The sequence below is a fragment of the Chiloscyllium punctatum genome, chromosome 10 (assembly GCF_047496795.1).
Source record: "Chiloscyllium punctatum isolate Juve2018m chromosome 10, sChiPun1.3, whole genome shotgun sequence".
Lineage (NCBI taxonomy): Eukaryota > Metazoa > Chordata > Chondrichthyes > Orectolobiformes > Hemiscylliidae > Chiloscyllium > Chiloscyllium punctatum.
In genome coordinates, this window is record NC_092748.1 from 83,528,801 (window position 1) to 83,551,468 (window position 22,668).

At 38.8% G+C, this 22,668-nt stretch overlaps 1 protein-coding gene across 1 annotated transcript in view; it reads right to left on the reverse strand.

Moving 5' to 3' along the window:
* dars1 (aspartyl-tRNA synthetase 1) overlaps positions 1 to 22,668 on the reverse strand; it is an 84,747-nt gene that overhangs the window by 606 nt on the left and 61,473 nt on the right. The window contains exons 11-17 of the mRNA XM_072579695.1: positions 14,166 to 14,300; positions 12,630 to 12,777; positions 11,032 to 11,178; positions 10,042 to 10,084; positions 782 to 862; positions 572 to 683; positions 75 to 146 (exon numbers count right to left, since the gene is read on the reverse strand). Coding sequence (XP_072435796.1) covers positions 75 to 146; positions 572 to 683; positions 782 to 862; positions 10,042 to 10,084; positions 11,032 to 11,178; positions 12,630 to 12,777; positions 14,166 to 14,300 — 738 coding nt within the window. The remainder of the gene's footprint in view (positions 1 to 74; positions 147 to 571; positions 684 to 781; positions 863 to 10,041; positions 10,085 to 11,031; positions 11,179 to 12,629; positions 12,778 to 14,165; positions 14,301 to 22,668) is intronic.

Genomic DNA, 22,668 nt, shown 5'->3' on the forward strand with positions numbered 1-22,668 from the left:
GATAAATACAATTACATTTTAAAAATCTACTTGCAATCTTGTATTACTTGCCAGGAGCAGAAACAAAACATTACCTATGCCACCACCTGCATGTGGAGGAGCACCAAAGCGGAAGGAGTCAATGTAGGATTTTATCTTTTCCACATCTGTATAAACCAGAATTATTTCTCAATTACAAAACAGCAAAAGAGATTATTTTCATTCTATTTAAATGTTTTACAGGTAATCAAATCTATACTGTCAACATGTTCAGAAAGGAAAGCAGTTCCTATATCCTGGATCAACTAGATTCGTTTGTTTTCTGTTCTTGGGAATATCAGTTGAAGCCTACGATAGCTGAATTTGTTGCCCTCACAATTTGCATGTTGGACACTGTATCTGAGGCAACAACTGATGCATACAGTTCGCCACTATTTCAAAATAAAGAGGCAGGATTGAAGGAATTAGTAGTGATCTCATCAAACACAATTCTACTTCTAAGTCATTGTGTATGTTTACATTTTTGATCCAGACAATACCAAAATCTGAAATCTTGAAGATGTTTAAATTTAAAATAAGATGTATACACTACCTATCCCAAGTTGGAGGGCTCGGTCAGTTATAAGTTGAGGGTCATGGATTCTCTGGGCACCAGATAAAATCTCCTCTCCTCTCATAAACATGTCATATGAGTTGGAGTATTTCTGTATTGTTTCAAAACATGTCAGTACAGTATTAAAATAATTGTATTTGTTTGAGTTATGTTTTATTACATAATTTCAAAAATACACAATTTACTTACAGGATCATGTGGATCTGGCATTGTATAGAAAGGTCTCACAGCAAGGGGATACTTGTCAAGGATATAGAAGTCTGTATCATACTGTGACAAAAAAGCAGTAAAGTTGATTAGATCTTATGTACAGTATCAACTCAGATTTTTGTGTGCACAAGTGGTTGTTTTTGAAACAATTATTTGAATTGAAGTCATATTGCCTAATCTTGAAGAGTTAGCATGGATTTCTTCAGGGAAAATAGTATGTCATGAACTTGATGGAATTTTTTAAAAAGGTAACAGAAAGTGTTCATGTCAATTTTGCTTTGAAGTGGTGTATGTGGACTTTCAAAAGGTATTTGCTACAGTGCCACTTGAAAGAGTGCAACTGACTTGAAAGAGGTTATTGCTCATGGAATAAACAACACAGTAGCAATATGAATACAAGATTAGCTGAAAGATAGGAAACAAAGTAATAAGCCATTTTTCGGGCTGGTGGAAGGTTTGTGGAAGGGTTCCCCAGAAATCAGCTTTGGGACCTTGTTTCTCCTGATGTATTTTATTGATTTAGATGATACAAAACTTGGGAAGCATTGTAAATTGAGAGAGGGGGCAGTATAAAACTACGAAAGGATATTAACAAGTTGATGGAGCAGGCAGATGATGTTCAATGTGGAGAACTGAGAGATGATACATTCTAGTAGGAAGAACACGGAGATACAGGAGAAAATAGTGTTTACGGGAGCAGAGACAGCTATAGAATAAGCAGTTACAAAGCATACAGCATTCTAGGTTTTATTAATAGCAGTATAAAGTACCTGTACAGGAGCAAGGTAGTTATGCTGAACTTGCACAAGACACTAATTAGACCTCATGTGAAATACTGTGTCCAGTTCTGGCTGTCACACTTAAGGAAGGATATGAATGTATTGAAGGTTTACTTGAATGGTTCCAGGTATGAGGTAGTTATAAAGATGAGATTGGAGAAGTTGGGACAGTTCTCCTTAAAGGGAAGGCTGAAAGGAGATTTGATGTAAATCTTCAAATCATGAACAGGCGGGACAGAGTAGATAAAGAGAAGCAGTACCCTCTCAAAGAGTTCATGAATGAGAGGGTACAGTATAAGATAACTGGAAAAGAAGCGCTGATGTATTCAACAGAGCATAAAATGATTATTTAAATAGAAACAATATTCAGTGTTATGGGGAAAAGGTAGGAAGAGAAGATTGGGATATTGTTCATTGAGAGATCCAGTGCAGATATAAGGGGTTGAACAACCTCCTTCTACACCATAATATTTTTGATCAATTAAAGTGTTGAATATAGCTCGAGAGCTAAACAACTTTTTAAAATATTCTATAATCTTAACATTTTAAACAAATACATTAACAGTGCCCTAAAACTTGCATAAAACCAGTCAGTTTTCATGAACAAAATCATTCTTAGTTCAAAAGTAAAAAGGCGAATCACTAAATAACTTCTGCAGTATATCTGGGGCACAACGGTTAATTACTGATCTAACAGTTTGGCACAGATTTATAGGAAATGCTGGCTGCACAACAAAAGTCTTTTCCCTGGGGTCGGGGAGTCCAGAACTAGAGGGCATAGGTTTAGGATGAGAGGGGAAAGATATAAGAGTCCTAATGGGCAACTTTTTCACGCAGAGGGTGGTACATGTATGGAATGAGCTGCCAGAGGAAGTGGTGGAGGCTGGTATAATTGCAACATTTAAAAGGCATTTGGATGGGTATATGAATAGGAAGTGTTTGGAGAGATATGGGCTGGGTACTAGCAGGTGGGACTAGATTGGGTTGGGATATCTGGTCGGCATGGACAGGTTGGACCTAAGGGTCTGTTTCCATGCTGTACATCTCTATGACTCTATAAATGTGCTGTGTTCCTAACGAGTCATACTTTATTTGAAACGTTAAGTCTGTTCCTCGCTCCATAGATGTTCACAGGCCTGCCGAATGTCTCTCGAACTTTGTTTTATTTCCAATTTCCAGCATCCACAGTTTTATGTGTGTGTCTAATTCGCTGCCACTTCTAGGTATACTCACTTTAAAGTTCTTATTTTTCCTACACTAGGATACTGTTTTAGAGTCATAGAGATGTATAGCATGGAAACAGACCCTTTGGTCCAACCCGTCCATGCCGACCAGATATCCCAACCCAATCTAGTCCCACTTGCCAGCACCCAGCCCAAATCCCTCCAAACCCTTCCTATTCATATACCCATCCAAATGCCTCTGAACTGTTGCAATTGTACCAGCCTCCACCACATCCTCTGGCAGCTCATTGCATACACGTACCACCCTCGGCGTGAAAAAGTTGCCCCTTAGGTCTCTTTTATATCTTTCCCCTCTCACCCTAAACCTATGCCCTCTAGTTCTAGACTCCCCAACCCTAGGGAAAAGACTTTGTGTATTTATCCTACCCATGCCCCTCATAATTTTGTAAACCTCTATAAGGTCACCCCTCAGCCTCCAACTCTCCAGGGAAAGCAGACCCAGCCTGTTCAGCATCTCCCTGTAGCTCAAATCCTCCAACCCTGGCAACATCCTTGTAAATCTTTTCTGAACCCTTGCAAGTTTCACAACATCTTTTCGATAGGAAGGAGACCAGAATTGCACGCAATATTCTAACAGTGGCCTAACCAATGTCCTGTACTCAATACTCTGACCAATAAAGGAAAGCATACCAAACGCCTTCTTCACTATCCTATCTACCTGCGACTCCACTTTCAAGGAGCTATGAACCTGCACTCCAAGGTCTCTTTGTTCAGCAACACTCCCTAGGACCTTACCATTAGGTGTATAAGTCCTGCTAAGATTTGCTTTCCCAAAATGGAACATCTCGCACTTATCTGAATTAAACTCCATCTGCCACTTCTTAGCCCATTGTCCCAACTGGTCCAGATCCTGTTGTAATCTGAGGTAACCCTCTTCGCTGTCCACACCTCCAATTTTGGTGTCATCTGCAAACTTACTAACTGTACCTCTTATGCTCGCATCCAAATCATTTATGTAAATGACAAAAAGTAGAGGGCTCAGCACCGATCCTTGTGGCACTCCACTGGTCTTGTACAAATATAGAAAGTAGAAGTATGCCATTTGGCCCTTTGAGCCTACTCTGCCATTCAATGTGATCACGACTGATCATCCAACTCAGTATTCCATTCCTGCTTTTTCCCCAGACTGTATGATCTCTTTAGACCTAAGAACTACCTCTAAATCCTTCCTGAGAATATTTAATGTTATGGAAGCAACCACTTTCTATGGCAGAGAATTCTGGGTGAAAAGAATTTATCTTAGTACTAAATTGACTATCCTTACATTGTAAGCCCTCATTATGGACTCCCTAGTCATTGGGAACATCCATCCTGCATTCATCCTAGTACTGTGGGAATTTTATATGTTTCTAGGAGATCTCTACCTTCATTCTTCTGAACTCCAGTGAATGTATTTCCTGCCATTCCTAGGAATGAATGTCTTAGACCTTTTTTGAGCTCCCTCCATAGCCAGAACATCCTCTAGTAAGGAGACCAAAACTGCCTATAATATTCCAGATGCGGTACCAAGGCCCTATACATTTGCAGTAAGACATCTGTTGTACTCCAATCCTTTTGCTATGAAGGCCCACATACCAATTGCTGCCTTCACCGTCTGCTGCACCTGTATACTTATTTATTCCCTCCTAGTGTTTGCCAAAACTTGTTTTCACAACAAAATTCCTTCTTCAGTGACTGACTCTGTCTTAACCCAGAGATGCAAACTAAAGTTCCATCTTTGTTTTGAATCCACATTAAAATTACAGCATCTCCACAGACATAGTGTTCCTCAGACAACTGCTCCTGTTATATCCTGAGGTCTATATTGTAATATGCATCACCACATGCATATTCCCAACCTCTCTGCATTACCATTGCCTCATACTATCTCAAAGCTGTCCCTGTAATCATTTCCATTTCATTCTTTGCTTCATTCGACAGTGTCTAGAAACATTTTCTCGTCCTTTTAGGTGTTAAGGAATGCAGGGTCTAAAAAATCAGGTACTGATACCCCTCTAGTTTCTTCCACCATTTCCCTTTTCTGATTCTCTCTCTCTACTCCAACAACTTACAGTGTGGGGTGAAGAGTTCTGATGAGGAGTCATAAATGTTTCAATGTTAACCTTATTTCTCTGTCCACTGATAATGCACGATCTGTTAAGTTTCTTCAACACTTTGGTTTTTAACCATAAATGCTGGCATCACTAGATAACCCACAGTTCAGCGTTTTCTGGTAGAGACTGGCTTCATTCTGCCTTAAGTTATGATATATTTCTCTTTCATAACGATTCATATAAAATTCTAATAAGGCAAAGTATGGTAAATTTGCCCAATTTCTGTAAACAGCTTTCTGATAGAAAAGTACACTTATACAACCTATCTCTCACAGTTGCTTTTCAGTGAATACCTTAAACTGAATCCATGCCTGCTCCTACGTTTTATGGCACTTTTTCATTCAAACCAAATGTCTTGACATACATGTGCCTCAGTTAACATCTGATTATTATTGCATGGCTATTCACAGTGTGGGAGTGAGCTCCTGACATTGCCTTTACATGCTTTGCAAGGTCACAAAAAGTGATCTAAATGCAAGTCTGTTTTTCTTGGACACGATTAATGTCTTAAGTTACTCTATGCTTCCAGTAAAGATGATGGCAGAGTAAGATGCTCCACCCGAAGCTCCTCTGCTTGCCTCTGTCTGCAGTTTCACCCCTCTCCCCCTCAACAACCTTTAACTTCTTAAAGTATCCTGCTCGGAGGGAAAGAAGAATGGAGTCAGAGACCAGCCTAATGCGGAAGACGAGTTGTGGCGAGAGCGGAAGCGGAACGATTGTGGGCCGAGTCACAGCTGGACCTCAAAGTGGCAGCAGAGCATGTGTGGGTTGGGTCGTGAAACAGAGCAAGTGCAGACTGAGCTGGGAGCCAAGTCGCAGCTGGAATACAGCGAGCCCAGGCAGCCAGGGGGGGCAAGTCCTGGAGGCGAGACTGGGATGGAAGTTAGCATATGAAGGCAGCGAGGCATGTTCTGAAGCACAGCGGCACAGACTCAGTGAAAAAAGGACGATAACTTGAGTACCCTGAATCTAAGATGGCACCGAGAGGCGACATTAAACTTTTCACTGCACTCATTCAAGTGAACATGATAATAAAGGTTATTCTCTCCTGAAAGTTGGAACAGAAATTTTTTCAATAATAGTATAAATAATTTTTGTTTTTTTAAAAGAAATTAACTACAGAATCAGAGAGTCATGCAGCACAAAAACGAACCCTTTGGTCTAACTCATCCAACGTCTCAATCTGAACTCGTCCCAATTGTCAGTATTTGACCCTATAAACCTTTCCTATTGACATACCCATCCAGATGCCTTCTAAATGCTGTGATTATACCAGCCTCTACCACTTCTTCTGGCAGCTGGTTTCATATATATATATATATCACTCTCCATGTTACCCCTCAGGTCATTTTTAAAACCTTTCCCTTCTCAACTTAAACTTATGTCATCTAGTTTTGGACTGCCCTAACCTGTGAAAAAGATCTTGGCTATTTGCCCTATCCATGCCCCCTAATGATTTTATAAATAAACCTCTATAAGGTCACCTGAGACAGTTGGGCAAAAACACCCCAGCCTATTCAATCTCTCCCTATAGTTAAAATCCTTCAACCCTGGAAACATCCTTATAAATTTTTTCTGCATCCTCTCAAGTTTAGCAACATGCTTTCTATAGAAGGGTAACCAGATCTGTAAGCAGTATTCCAAAAGTGGCCTTACAGTTGCTTCACGACATCCCAACTCCTTTACTCAAAGCACTGACTACTAAAGGCAAGCATGCCAAATGCCTTCTTCACCACCTTGTCTACCTATGACTCCACCTTCAAGGAACTATGTACCTGCACTCCTAGGTCTCCTTGTTTGGCAGAGCCCCACCATTATCTGTATAAATCCTGCCCTGGTTTGCCTTACAAAAATGCACCACCTCTCATTTATCTAAATCAAACTCCATCTACCACTCCTCAGCATACTGGCCCATCTGACCAAGGTCCCATTGTACTCTGAGATAACCTACTTCACTGTCCACTCCCCCAACTATTGAACTGTTATTTGCAAACTTACTAACCACACCTTCTATACTCACATCCAAATCATTTATATATAATGATGAAAAGCAGTGGACCCAGCACTGATGCTTGTAGTACACCACTGGGCACTGGCGTCTGAAAACCAACCCTCCACTACCACCTTCTGTCTTCTAACTTCAAGTCAATTTTGTAACCAATGTGATCTAACTTTTCTAATCAGTCTACCGTGAGGAATCTTGTTGAATGCTTTACCGAAGTCCATACAGACAACATCTACTGCTCTACCTTCATGAATCTTCTTTGTCAGCTCTTCAAAAAACTCAAGTTAGTGAGAAACAATTTCCAACCACAAAGCCATGCTGACTAACCCGAAATAGTCCTTGCCTTTCCAAATGCATATAAATACTGTCCTTCAGAATCCCCTCCAACAATTGGCTCACCGGTCTATTGTTCCCTGGCTTTTCCTTGCAGTCTTTCTTCAATAATGGCACCACATTAGCCAACCTCCAGACTTCAAGCACCTCAGCTGTTGCTATCGATGATACAAATATCTCAGCAAGGGTCCAGCAATCTCTTTCCTAGTTCCCACAAAGTTCTGGGAAACATATGAACAACTCCCAGGACTTTATCTACCTTCATGCATTTTAAGATCTCTAGCATCTCCATTTCTTTAATTCTTTTCAATACTTCAGTATTTATTTTCCAGAGTTCCCTAGCTTCCATGTCCTCCTTCTGCAGTAAATACTAATGCAAAATATTCATTTAGTATGTCATCCACTGAAACCTAAACATAAATGGCCACTATGATCTTTAAGTATTCTCTCTAGAGTTTCTTTTTTGCCCTTAATGTTTTTACAGAATCTCTTTGGTTTCTTAACTGTATTCGCCAAAGCAATCTCAGGTCTTATTTTTTCCCTCCTGATTTCCCTCTTAAGTATACTCTTCTAGGGATTCATTCATTCCCAGCTGCCTCTCCCTGATATATGTCTCCTTTTTCTCAACCAGAGCCTCAATTTCTCTAGTCATCCAGCATTCCCCACACCTATGTGCCATGCCCTTCACTCTAACAGGAATATAGTCTCTGAACTCTCATTATCTCGTTCCTATCTCATAAGGCTTCCGGCTTTTCAATCGTCCCTTTGCCTACAAATAGTTTTCCTTAATCATCTTTTGAAATTTCCTGTCCATTATGGTCAAAATTGGCTTTACTCCAATTTAGAGCTTTAACTTTTTGATCAGTTCTGTCTTCTTCCATAACTATTTTAAAACTAATAGCATTATGATCACTTGCCCCAAAGTGCTCTCCCACTGACATCTCAGTCATCTGCCCTGTCTTCTTCCCAACAGTGGTGGGCTAGTTGTTGGAGGGAATCCTGAGGGACAGGATTTACATGTATTTGGAAAGGCAAGGACTGATTAGAGATAGTCAATATGGCTTTGTGTGTGGGAAATCATGTCTCACTAATTTTATTGAGTTTTTTGATGAAGTAACAAAGAGAACGGATGAGGCCAGAGTGGATGTGAACTATATGAACTTAGTAAGGCATCCAACAAGGTTCCTCATGGCTAGCAAGATTAGATCATATGGAATACAGGGAGAACTCGCCATGTGGATACAGAACTGGCTTCAAAGTAGAAGACAGAGGGTGGTGGTGAAGGGTTGCCTTTCAGACTGGAAGCCTGTGACCAGCAGTGTGCCACAAGGATTAGTGCTGAGTCCACTGCTTTTCATCATTTAGAGAAATGATTTGGATGTGAACATAGGAGGTATAGTTAGTAAGTTTGTAGATGACACCAAAATTGGAGGTGTAGGGGACAGCGAAGGAGGTTACCAGACAGTACAATGGGATCTTGATCAGATGGGTCAATGGGCTGAGGATTGGCAGATGGAGTTTAATTTAGATAAATGTGAGGTGCATTTTGGAAAGGTAAATCAGGCAGGACTTATAACCTTAAATAATAAGGTCCTGGTGAGTGTTCCTGAACAAAGAGACCTTGGCGTGCAGGTTCATAGTTCTTTGAAACTGGAGTTGCAGGTAGATAGGATATTGAAGAAGGCATTTGATATGCTTTCCTTTATTGGTCAGTGCATGGAGTACAGGAGTTGGGAGGTCACTTTGAGGCTGTACAGTACATTGTTTAGGCCACGAGTGGAATACTGCATGCAATTCTAGTCTCCCTGCTATAGGAAGGATGTTATGAAACTTGAAAGGGTTCAAAAAAGATTTACAAGGATGTTGACATGGTTGGAGGGTTTGAGCTATAGGGAGAGGCTAAATAAGCTGGGGTTGTTTTCCCTAGAGCATTGGAGGCTGAGAGGTGATCTGATAGAGATTTATAAAATTATGAGGGGCGTGGATAGGGTAAACAGACAAGGTCTTTTGCTTGGGGTGTGGGGAGTCCAGAATTAAAAGGTGAGAAGGTTTAGGGTGAGAAGGGAAAAATTCACAAGGGACCCAACAGGCAACCTCTGCATGCTGCGGGTCGTTCGTGTATGGAATGAACTGCCAGAGGAGGTGATAGACGTTGGTATAATTACAACATTTAAAAGGCACCTGGATGGATATATGAATAGGAAGGGTTTAGAGCAAGAGGGCCAGTTGTTGGCAAATGAGACTAGATTAATTTAGAATACCTGGTCAGCAAGGACAAGTGGGACTGAAGGTTCTGTTTCTGTGCTGTAGATCTCTATGACAAGGTTGAATTTTGCTCCTTCTCTAATGGGTACATCCACAAAAGGGTAGATTTTACAATTAACAACAAAATGAAATAGCAGAAGTATGAATCAAGGACAGCCTTAGTGCTACAATTTTATTTCTGTTTGCCTCATTGGTTACTGGGTTCATCAAAACAGTTTAAAATACTCTGACTTAGCAAAGTTAAAAATCACACAACACCAGGTTATAGTCCAACAGGTTTAATTGGAAGCACTAGCTTTCGGAGCGCTGCTACTTCATCAGGATGAAGGAACGGCACTCCGAAAGCTATTGCTTCCAATTAAACCTGTTGGACTATAACCTGGTGTTGTGTGATTTTTAACCTTGTGTACCCCAGTCCAACACCGGCATCTCCAAATCTTGATTTAGCAGAATCTTTAATATTATTTGAATATATTGTAGTTTTCTTCTTAAAGAATAAAGTGATAATTATATCTGTTACCTTTTCCTTCACCAGGCGACCCAAAAGCTTTTCATTTGGAGTGCTAAAAAGTAAATAAAGTAAAACGACGTATGAATATTCAGCATAAAATGCTTGCATTTATGAATGCAATCCCACGTCGGGTATTAATTTAAGATCCAAATTACTTCCTGCGGAAGTAGAAGATGTGGGTATAGTTACAACATTTAAAAGACATTTGGATAAGTACATGAATAGGAACGGTTTAGAAGGATATGAGCCAGGAGCAGGTCGGTGGGACTAGTTTAATTTGGGATTGTGTTCAGCATGGACTGGTTGGACCAAAGGATCTGCTTCCATGTTGTATGCTTCTAGACAAACACTTTCTCCTAATTGTGAGCAGCTATTTTATGTTGTCTTGCATTGTGAGCTGATTTGTGTACAAATTAACTCACGAGTGAACTCAGAACAGAATGCATTCATAATCCAGCGAGTAATATCTTATAATATCTTGTACCATTTCAAATACTGGCTACCTTTAAGACTGCATTAATTTTGGAATAAAACTGAAAAATTGAACTCGTGACTAAAATCACTAATATCTTGTTTCCCTAATAATTTCTTAGTAGATGCAATTAGTTTATTTATGAACTGATTAATTAACTTGGTAGTTTGTTGAAAAGACCGATGATCAGGCTAAGAATTGCCCATTGACAAATATGCAAAAAAAAAGTTTTATTTTATTTTCTGAGGTTAGGATGCGAAAAGTGGTAGGTGCAGGCACAGTTACAATATTTAAAAAATATTTGGATAGGTATATGAATAGGAAAGGTTGAGGGGGATATGAGCCAAATGCAGGCATGTGGGGCCAGTTTAATTTGGGAAACTTGGTTGCATGGGCGAATTGGACTGACGGGTCTGATTCTTTGCTGTATGACTCTGACAGTAGCTATAGTGCCATGACGACAAGAAATCACGTTAACTTTTTATTGTGAACCAACCTAAGTGGAAGAAAGAGTTTTTAATCAATACCTCAAATCTTCTTCATCGCCCATCTCCACACCAGCTTCCTTAAGCATGGCCACAGCTTCAGGAAATTCCAGCCTCAAGGTTGGTTCCAAGAACTTAAAAGGTTCACAGGGATATTGTTTACATATTGTTTGAATTTCAGTCTGATATCTGTAACAATAATGCAATGAATATTTGGATGAGTGTTGTCATACCTCACTGGTGTCAGATGTTAGAAATCAAGTTCCAATATTCCCAGACTGTCTTGACTCTTGGACAGGGTTTTTGTGCTTTACAAGAATCACTATTTAATACGGATAAGTGCAGTCTGTCTACATATAAACAATTATGTACTACTGACAAACAACTCTATGCCTCTCATTAAAATGTTCCCAACACTGGTATTATGGACAGAAAATCTAGAAAGGACTTCAATGACCACTACTCAGAATGCCTGCTGAGATTATCTTTTTTGGTTGCCACAATTTGCTATCTTCAACCTCTCATCTCCAGGTACTTTCACTTCCTTGTAGGAGACACAGACTGACAGTTCTCAAGTTATGAAGTCTCTGATGTTATTGGTTAAAAACCACACTTTACAGCAAATGATGAGGGAAATTAACTGGTCTTCTTTGGGTATTTTTTTAAAACTGGAGAGAAAGAAAGAGCCACCATCTCCTCTTTTGGAGGACCGAAGGCTGCTGGCCATTTTGTTCACCTCCACAAGTTGTTTAGCTATTTAGAAGCCAAACAGAGTTGTTGGCAGACAGAAGGCCTCTGTTATTGACAGCTAATCACCAATATGCAGACAAGTAGCTACTTTTTGCCAGCTGACTTCACCTAGGCATGAGCAGCAGATACAAGGGAACACCTACATGTTCCCCTCCAAGCCATTCATACCATCCTGTCTTGAAAATATATCCCTGTTCCTTCAGTGTTGGTGGCCAAGTGGAGTTCAGATCAGGTAAAATCTTCTTTAATGGCGGACCAGAATGGTGGACCTATCTGGTCCATATCAACCTCTTATTCTGGGGTTCTTAAGGGATTAAATGCAAGTTATTATTGGTTGAAACAAACATTAACCAACAAACTTGGAAAATTATCTCAGTTTTTCAAATAGTAACATGCTAAACAGGCAGAAGACATCTTGATTTAACGTCTCATCTTGTACAACAATATTTCAACACTGAAGGATTCCCTCGACACTGGATAGAAATTTTAGCATAAATTATATGCACAGATGCTTGACTTCACCAATGGTTCACTAATGTCCTTCAGTGAAGGAAATCTGCCATCCTTACCTTGCCTGGCCTACATGTGATTCCAGACCCACAGCAATCTTGTTGACTCTGTGCAATTAGGAATAAGCCTAACCAGTGATGCCCTCATTCCATAACTGAATTTTAAAAAAAACTTGGGACTTGAAGCTATTGACTCAGATGCAAATGCTGCCATAAGAATTTGTTAAGTTGGAACTTAACATTATATTCAAGTATACTGCACCACATAAGTGTGGTAAACATGCTAATTATCACATTTTCCATGCTCCACCTCCCACACAACCTCAAAGGAAGGGGGAAAATAACCATAAGAAATAAGAACATAAACAAAAATTATGTTACCTATCTCTCAAACCCTTGAAAATCTGAACCAGAGTGTCAGCAATTTCTGTCACCACCTCATGATAGTGGTAATTGAATGCCATCTCTATATCTAGCCCAACAAACTCAGTAAGGTGACGATGTGTGTTAGAATCCTCAGCTCGGAACACTATGAAAATAAAGACAAGCTTAGTTACTTCATTTTCTAAAATTCAATATCAATTATGGTACATTATCCTACAGCAGTAGTTAGTATTACAACATGAACATTATAGTTTTGTATTAAAAATAAGAATTTAAATGAATACAAAGTGGTAACATTAAAAATGGTCAGGATGACAAAGATGACAATACAGTCCAACAGCATCCATTTAACAATTGGGAATGATTGCATCAGCGCACTTCTAAATTCAAATTAAGCTCGGTTTCAAGGTACTGGGCTAATTCAATAATTTTCATAAAAATCTGTCATGAAACATCTACTAATTATATATTGTAAAATGAATAAGATCCTAGTTTCAAAATGGATATCCTTCCTAATAGATATTCAACTGAAAATGCTGCATCAATGGCTAATATTCAAAGATGGAAGCCATTTTCTGACAGCAGAGCAGAATGGTTTTTAAACTATTTTAAAGCAATCTGGCTTGATTGTAGCACAGAATGACCTTAACAGGGCAGATTCAATCTCAATACTGGATGTGGTAGTTCATAAAGGCTTGCAATGCTTCATGCCCTCAAGGTATACAGTGAGTTCTGACATAACACAATAGGTCTGGTCTTGTGTGATCTCACATTGTAAGAAAATTATGTAACAGCCATGCCATTTAAGCTAATGGGGCTGGAGTTACATTATAGCCAATACTGGTAAGGAAAGTTCGCGTTCCACAAATAAGACCATAAGACATAGGAGTGGAAGTAAGGCCATTCGGCCCATCGAGTCCACTCCGCCATTCATTCATGGCTGATGGGCATTTCAACTCTACTTACCCGCATTCTCCCCGTAGTCCTTAATTCCTTGTGACATCAAGAATTTATCAATTTCTGCCTTGAAGACATTTTGCGTCCCGGCCTCCACTGCACTCTGCAGCAATGAATTCCACAGGCCCACCACTCTCTGGCTGAAGAAATGTCTCCGCATTTCTGTTCTGAATTTACCACCTCTAATTCTAAGGCTGTGTCCACGGGTCCTAGTCTCCTCGCCTAACGGAAACAATTTCCTAGCGTCCATCCTTTCCAAGCCATGTATTATCTTGTAAGTTTCTATTAGATCTCCCCTTAATCTTCTAAACTCCAATGAAATAACTGTCTAAGTTCTTCAATTGTGTTAAAGCCAATTCGCATTGAAGAAACAGGTATTATAGCAGAAATCAATGCTTAACTAATTACCTGTCTAATTGAAGAAAGATATCCATGGTCCTTCATAGATTACAGTTGCTTACCCTTATTACTTTCAATGCCATTTACAAAGGTGCAGGATCAGTGAAAAAACTACCAAAATCAAATCCTCCATTGTAGCATTTAAATTACAGAAAATACAAAACAATGAAAACTTACCAGGTCCAATGCAAAAGACTTTGTCAAAATCAGCGCAAATACACATTTGCTTGTAGAGCTGTGGTGATTGAGCCAGGTAAGCACTGGTTTTAAAATAGGACACAGTAAATACATTGGCTCCTCCTTCACTTGCAGCTGCAAGAAAATCAGAACTTTTTAAGTTCCCACAATTGATCATTTACATTTCTAAAAACGTGATATCAATATTTTTAGTCCTAAAAATCTCCTTAGGAATTCACTCTACATTTTGTTTGAAAGTACTTGTCATCTAACATTGACAGAGCTACCTGTAGATGTCGTGGTACCTTTGGAATTCAGAAATCACCTATTGTTCCTTTAAAATTAGAGATTTTTATATATAAACAGGAAGATATTTAAATAGCTCACACACCACAAATGTAAATATATTTAACCATATTAAAATAATGAAACACTTCATAGTTGCTCAGGTTAGACAAAAACACCTAAGAGATGATTTTTCTGGTGGTAAACAAACATCACTAGCATGTTGAAGGAGTGGGACTGGCATAATCAAGTTGCAAAAGAACACTTCAAGTCTACTTGTGTTGCCCTAGTCATGTTCTTGTTTCTCCTATTATATTAAATTTTCAAAAGATTTAAAATATTGTAAATGTGACACACCTTACCTTTCTTGCAAATTCTTGTGATGATACTATGGCTTTAAGAGGTATATTTTGACCTCATTTCTTTTAATGGAGAAAGGTTGTGACAGTGTTGCCAGGCAGTCTGCTCCAAAGTCAATAAGTAAATAGTTGGGAGGCCTTATTTTTTTAAACTTGGAGCAATAGAAGCAGCCTAAATGGGCTGTAATTAAGCTCCCAGAGAACGAGGACTTATGATTTTATTTTTTCAACAGCGACTGCCGGACTCTCGAGGCTGGGTTTGGAAGCTGCAGTACATCTCTCCTTGCTACTCTCTCTTTGTCAGAGTTTTCTCTTGATGTTTTTCCTCCTGGACTTGTGAATTGAATGTTAGACAATCTATTTTTACTGAGTTTGCCTTTGCCAAGTGTGTGTTTATGGGATGTCACTGTATTGGAACAGTTACTGTTGAGTAGTAATATAATCCGTTATTCTGTTACGTTTTCCAACAGAGATGTTATTCCAAGTTCTTCTTTCTTTTGTTGTATTTTAACTATGTTCGAATAAAGTGTGTTTTGCTTCAAGAGTGGTAGTTTGACAAATTAAATTGTCAACATCTGGAATGCAACAGCTGGCAGTTGCCTTTAAGATGTGAAAAAGTTATGGTCTAGGCTATTTTCTTAATATATTTCATCTTCTTAATATATTTTGAGGGGGGTTGGTCTGGTCCATACCATTCTAAAATACAGACATATGAAGTGCACGGGAGTTGATGACCTCATGATATTGTCAATGGACAAGTCATCCAGAAAACCAGGTTATTAATCTAAGGACATGAATATAGCATGTGGTGGAAGCAACTGGTGGAATTTAAATGCAATTAATATCTGGAGCCAAACAGTAGTCTCAGTAATGATCATCAAGACAACGCGCTTCACAAACGTCCTTTAGGGGAAAAAATCTGCCTGTTTTACCTGCTATCTGACTCCAGACCAATGACAATATAGTTGATTCTTACTAGCCCCTCTGATATGTCCTTGCAAAACATTCAGTTCAAGGGCAATTCCCATGAAAGAATTAAAACAAAAATCACTGGTTGTGAAGAGATAGCAAAGGTACATGTTTATTCTGATACTTTTGAAAATTTGTTCAAATTGTGTTCAACAGATTTGAAGGTGTGAGCAGTTACTAATTTTTAATTGGTTTTGTTTAATTTTCTTCCCTTTTAACCTTTTTCGAAGCAGTTTTGATCTTTAGTTCTACGTTCCGATTTCCTTAAAATTATTGACATTTTACAAATTTCAACACTTGAGGAATTATTCGAAGAGACCATACTGACGAAGAGGACACTTCTCTTCCACTCAAGGAGTCTGAAGAGGGATGCAAAGACATGAATAAATGTGTAGTCTGCAGTCATTGTTTTTACCATGAATAAATGTGTATCAGGGTGTTCTGCACTGACCTAATCTTTTGGATAGGACATGAAACTTTGGCCTTTTCTGTTTTACAGATGTAAAGTTCCAATGGCACTATTTTGCAGATAATGATTCAGGAAGTTATACCTGGTTCCCCAACCCAAATTTATTCCTCAATGAAAAGTTTAAGAACAGATTATCTAGTTGTTATCATATTACTGTTCTGGAAACCTTGCAATGCAGAAACTGGCTGCTAAGTGGCCTCTGTTATAATAGAGACCAAGTTTCAAAGACTGCTTCACTGAGTGTAAATTGCTTTGAGACATCTTGTGGTCATTAAAGATGCTACATAAATGCAAGACTTTTTTTTAATAAAAAGGAGATGGATCATTGGAGTCCATAATACACAGTTAGTTAGGATAACCGAGGAACTCTGCTTCCTCTTCATTCGCAAGCCTTATGATCTTTAAGCTTTATCTACAACTGGAACTGCCAATGGTGGCTGGCACTGCCAGCAACTTCAACACTATTGCTTACTTTCAAGGCACCTCAATAATTATTAATTTATCTGCAATAAATTGTTGCATACACTGGATAATTGATGCCCTTTTTGATAAACCAATGGACGTTTCCAAAGAAAAGCAACATAAAATAGAAATCCTGAGCATAATGCATAATCTCTGGAATGGGATGAGACAACAGAGGGCAGTGTTGTATAAGCCAAAATAAACATTTGGCAGAACATAAGTGCAAAACTAAATGTAAGCAACAGGTAACTGAATGTTTTGCCAAAGATTTTATGATTCATTCTGGATGAAAAATTAGTAATATCATAATATAATGTTATTAAACACTGTTAATGGCTGTGATCACTATAAATTTGGTACATCAATTAAATGGCTCGGTGGAAATTAAAAATTCATTTACGCTCAGTCAGATACCAAGCCATTGATTCAGTCATATGGTCATCTAGGCCTGCTCCAATTGTAGGACTTTTGATTTTCAATACGCAATTTCTTACAGATTGAGGAAAGTTTAGTTAACTTAACCAAAGTTAGTACTAAATTGAATATTTGGTAAATTATAAACAATTTTTCAGTACTAATAATGGTACAAGTTTGTAAAATTAAATATAACAATGACAGTTACTTTTAATCCTGCAGAATTCAAGGTTTTGACGTGAATACCATTTTTGTCAATACATTTTTAAATTTGCTATTTTTCAACTGAAACGTAAATTATTATATTGCATACATTTTCATTTTCTGTTAATAGATAATCATAATGAACACATTAAACAGAACCCAATAGCCTTGCCAGAAAGAACCACAACCCATGAACAAATTTTAAAAAGTAAATATTCAATGTGCATGATATCATAATGGCAATGCAAGTGGATTAGTAAATCAGATGCTCAAACTAATGGTGGATTTAAATTCAATTGATCAAGCTGAAATTGAGATCTAGTATCAGTAATGCTAACCATGAAACAACTGTTAATTGTTTTTAAAAAAAAACCATCTGGTTGGCAAATGTCCTTTGAAAAGGAAATCTGTCATTTTCATCTGGTCTGGACCACAGCAATGTGAAACTCTTAAATCCCCTAACAAGCCACTCAGGTCAAAGGTTGTTAGGAATGGGCAACATGCGGCCAAGCCCACATCTCTTGAAAGAATAAATAAAAACTATCTCAAACTATTTATTGTCAAGAGGGCAAGTAAGCAACTCAATTCATCTCAGTGTCAACCATGAACTTGGTGAAAATTTGTGCTATGCTTTGTTCCTTAAATGTGTTGGCATAACAAAACATCCTAAAAAAATGATAAATATTTGAATATTACTTTCGTGAAGTAGTTTGTAATTCCTTGCTTTCTCAATGTAAGGCCACCAATTTATACAATTTAAAAAGTAATTTGAAATGGCAGTTTCAATTTTGCAAATTTATTTACAATATTTTTTTTCAAAAATATCAGTGGGTGCTATCCAGGATTAAATATATTGTAAAAGTTGTATTGATATTTAGACAAATTGAGAATCTAGCTAATATGATTCATGGCTCCTGATAATACTTTAGGCAATTCACAAAAACTGGTGAAAATTACAAGTCAACCGCAGCTAATGATTAGAGCTATGTGCAACATTGCTTGGTATTTAAATTTTCTAACAATGTTCTATCAACACAATTTTAAAGTTATATCAGGGCTTGCATACATAGGAAATGCATGCCCAGCAAACTGGTGTGATGTCTCTTGGTGTGGATGAAGAGAGTTGGCATGCCTTCCATTTTTGGGTGCTAGTATACTTCTCATTTTAGCTCAAACTGCTGGCTATCAGCAATGTGAAACAGGTAGCCAGTGTGGAAATTTCTTCTTGTCAGTTCACTGGCTTTTTGTAGACAAGTCTTCAGGTGTATCCCCTTGTGGAACACATGGATCTGGATCCCTCATGGTCCCAGGCTAAAAAGCTGCAGATGCACTCAGAGCAGATTTAGCTGCCAGATACACCCACTAGCATTCGGATATGCCCTTGTACTCATGTGCCAAACTTGCCTTGTTAGTGAAGCAGTTCTGTAGTGCAAGATACCCAAGAGTTTAACAGGTTCTGCATAAATTGAGAGGCAGATGGCAAGAAGGTGCTCTGTTTTCTTCATTCAGGGAATGTGGGTATTTCTGGCTGGACCCCAACCCTACTTGTCCTCAAAAAGGAGAGCTGTCTTCTTGAACTGTGTAGTCATTTGATCCAATTTTTACAAGACTTTGACCCAAAGACAGTGAAGGAACAGATAAGCATTTCTAAGTCAGGATTTTCAGTATCTTGGAAGGGAACATGGGTTTGAAAGGTGCTGGCCAAGGAGCCTTGGTAAATTTCTGCAATGCACCATGTCGATGGCTTACACCATGTTACTTTATTTTGGTGGTGGGAGAGAGTGAACCATTGAGAACATAGAGCTGCTTTTTATTTTGGATGATATCTTGTGTATTGTTGGAACTGGTCCCATTCAGGCAGGTGAGGCATATTCCATCACATTCCTGACTCGTGTTTGGTAGATGGTGGGCGTGCTTCGGAGAATTAGAAAGTGAGTTACTTGATACAGGATTTCTAACCTCTGACCTTCTCTTATAGCCACAGCATTTATTTGGTTAGTCCAGTTTACTTTCTGGTCAATGGCAACTGTCTGGATGTTGGTAGTAGGAGGTTCAGTGATAATAATACTAAGGGGTGATGGTTAGATTTGCACTTTGTCTAGCACTTACATGGCATGAATTATACTTATTAGCAATGTTCCCACCAAGTTGCATGGCTATGCACTTCACAGCCTCTCCCAAGTATGCGCGCATGGTGACTGGTGTCAAGGATACTCCCTTGAGGAACTCTTGTGACGATGTTTAGCAGTTCAGAGGTCTGACATCCAAAAAAAATGAAGAAGTAGGCCATTCAGCCCATTGAGTCTCTTTCATCTTTCAGTGAGATCATGGCTGATCTGATATTCATTAAATCCACATTTCTGCTTTTCCCCCATAACCCTTATTTTTCTTACAGATTAAACATCTATCTCAGCTTTGATTATACTTAATGACTCAACTTCAACAGCTCTCTATAGAGAATTTCACAGATTCAGTACTCTCAGAGAAGAAATTCTTCCTCATCTCTGACTGACCAACAACTACAACCATCATGCTAGGTGTGACATCAACCAAAAGAGTTATCCCTGATTCCCATTAATTTCATTTTGCTAGGGCGTCTTGCTGCCAAGTCCAGTGAAGTGTGGATTGATACCAAAGATGGTCACTATAGAGTGCAGCTCTTTAGTCCATGCTTGTAATGTAATGTGGTCAGAAGCTGAGTAGCCCCGTCAGAACCCAAACTGAGTGTCAGTGAGCAGGTTTTTACTAAGCAAGTGCTGCTTGATAGCACTGTTTATATTCCCTTCCATCAACTTACTGGTAGTTGGGTGAGTTGAATTTGGTATACTTCTTGTGTGCAGGACATATGTAGGCAATTTTCCACATTGTCCAGATACCAGTGTTGTAAATGTACTGGAATAGTTTGGTAAGAGCTGCAACAGATTGAAACAGCTGTAGGATTCCATTCCAGTGAGGAGGAAGCAGTCTAGGAAGTTGACAAGCCAACCATAGTTAACCAGGAAAGTTAAGCATTGTATCAGATTTAACAATACACAATGTAGCAAAGATTGGTGGTAAGCCAGAGGATTGGGAAAGATCTAAAAGCCAACAAAAGAGAACAAAGAAATATAAAGAGGAAAGAATAAACTTTGAGGGTTAACTTGCAAGTAATTTCAAGACAGACAGCAAGAGTTTCTTTAAATGTATGAAAAGGAAGAGAGCAGAAAGTGATCATTGGCCCCTTGAGAATGAAGCTGGGGACATAATAACAGGGAATCCAGGAAACTGCAGAGAAGTTGAATAAATACTTTGCATCAGTCTCCAAGCACAAAACAATAACAGCATTCCAAAATTACTAAACATTCAAGCGGCAAAAGGAGCAGAGGAAATAAATAGAATAGCTATCACAAGAGAAATTAATAGGGTTAAAGACTCAAGTCCCCTCAACCTGATTAGAAGCAAGCTAGAATATTAAAGAAAGTCGCTACTGAGACATGGATGCTCTGGTAGAAATCTTCTAGGAATTCTTGGAGGTCCTGGAGGATTGGAAAAATGCCAACATACTTATTTAAAAGGAAGATGACAAAAGGTGAATTTAGGCCATCTAAGTTTACCTTCATCTAGTTTTTGGGAAAATATTGCAGTCTATTATAAAGGATGTAATAGCAGAGCATTTAGAAATCTGTAATATCACCAATCAGAGTAAGCATGGTTTCATGAAGAGAAAATCATGCATAACTCTTTGAGGAGGTAACAAACAGAATAGATAAAGGGGAAAGAGTGGGGAGAATGTATTTGGATTTTCAGAAGGCATTTGATAAGGTACCATACATTACATCTAATCTTAATAGAGCCCATGGTATTGAAGATTGCATAAAATCTGTTCTTTTAGAACGCGATGGCTGGGTTCTTCTGCAACCTCATGTTGTAGAAAAATCATGCTTTAGAAACAGTGCTTAAAGTGTTGGCACTGAAACCGTGTTACAGCCATCATACATTTTACAAGTTTGCACTGTAGAAAGTGTCCCCAATTCGACAATCATGTTACAACAAATTCACATTGATGAGACGTGCATTATGACAGAATGACCTGTGTTAGCATTGATAAAGATTCAGCTAATTAATAGAAGACAGAATGTAAGTTTGCTCGCTGAGCTGGAAGGTTCATTTCCAGACGTTTCATAGATAACATCTTCACTGGGCCTCAGACGAAGCACTGCTGATAATTCCTGCTTTCTATTTATATGTTTGGGTTTCTTTGGGTTGGTGGTGTCATCTCCTATGGTGATGTGGGACACTAAAACAGCAGCTAATGAACTTGAAAGACCCAATACAGACAACAAGCAAAACGAATGTCATTTACAAAATACCGTGCAAGCGCTGTAACAAACACTACATTGGACAAACAGGCAGAAAACTAGCCACCAGGATATATGAACACCAACTAGCTGCAAAAAGACATGACCCTCTCTCACTAGTATCCTTACAAATGGATGAGGAAGGACACCACTTTGACTGGGACAACACATCCATCCTAGGACAAGCCAACCAAAGACACGCATGAGGATTCCTAGAAACATGGCATTCTAACCGGAACTCTATCAACAAAGACATCGAGTTAGACTCCATCTACCACCCCTTGAAAAAAATAACAGGAAGTGCCTTCACCACAGGAAATGACATCACCAACCCAAAGAAACCCAAACATATAAATAGAAAGCAGAAATTATCAGCAGTGCTTCGCCTGAGGCCCACTGAAGATGTTACCTAGTAGGGTGACAAAACATCTGGAAATTAACTTTCCAGCTCAGTGAGCAAACCTACATCCAGAACCTCAACCTGAGCTACAAATCTTCTCAAAACTTGCTAATACAAGACAGAGTTGGGAGTAGGGGGCACTTTCAAGAAGTAACTAGTAGAATGCCACAACATTTTATGAAGGGATGCAGACAGGTTAAGCATGTGGGCAAAAACTTGGCACATAGAATATAATGGGGGAAAATGTGAGGTTATACACTTTGGCAGGAAGCATAGAGGAGTTGAATATTTTTTAAATGGAGAGAGAGTGCCAAAAGCTGCCTAACAGAAGGATTTTGGAGTCTTTGTTCATGAATCACAAAAAGCTGCAACCAAGTCAGTGGGTAATAGGGAAGGCAAATGGAAAGTTTGTCTTCATTTCAAAGTGAATGGAACATAAACATAGGGAGGTTTTATTGAAACTATATAAGGCGCTAGTCAGACTACAGCTGGAAAACTGTGAACAGTTTTGTGCTCTTTATCTAAGACATTGGAGGCAGTTCAGAGAGGGTTCACTTTTGGAGAGACTGCCTTATGAGGAGAGATTGAGTAGATTGGGCCCGTA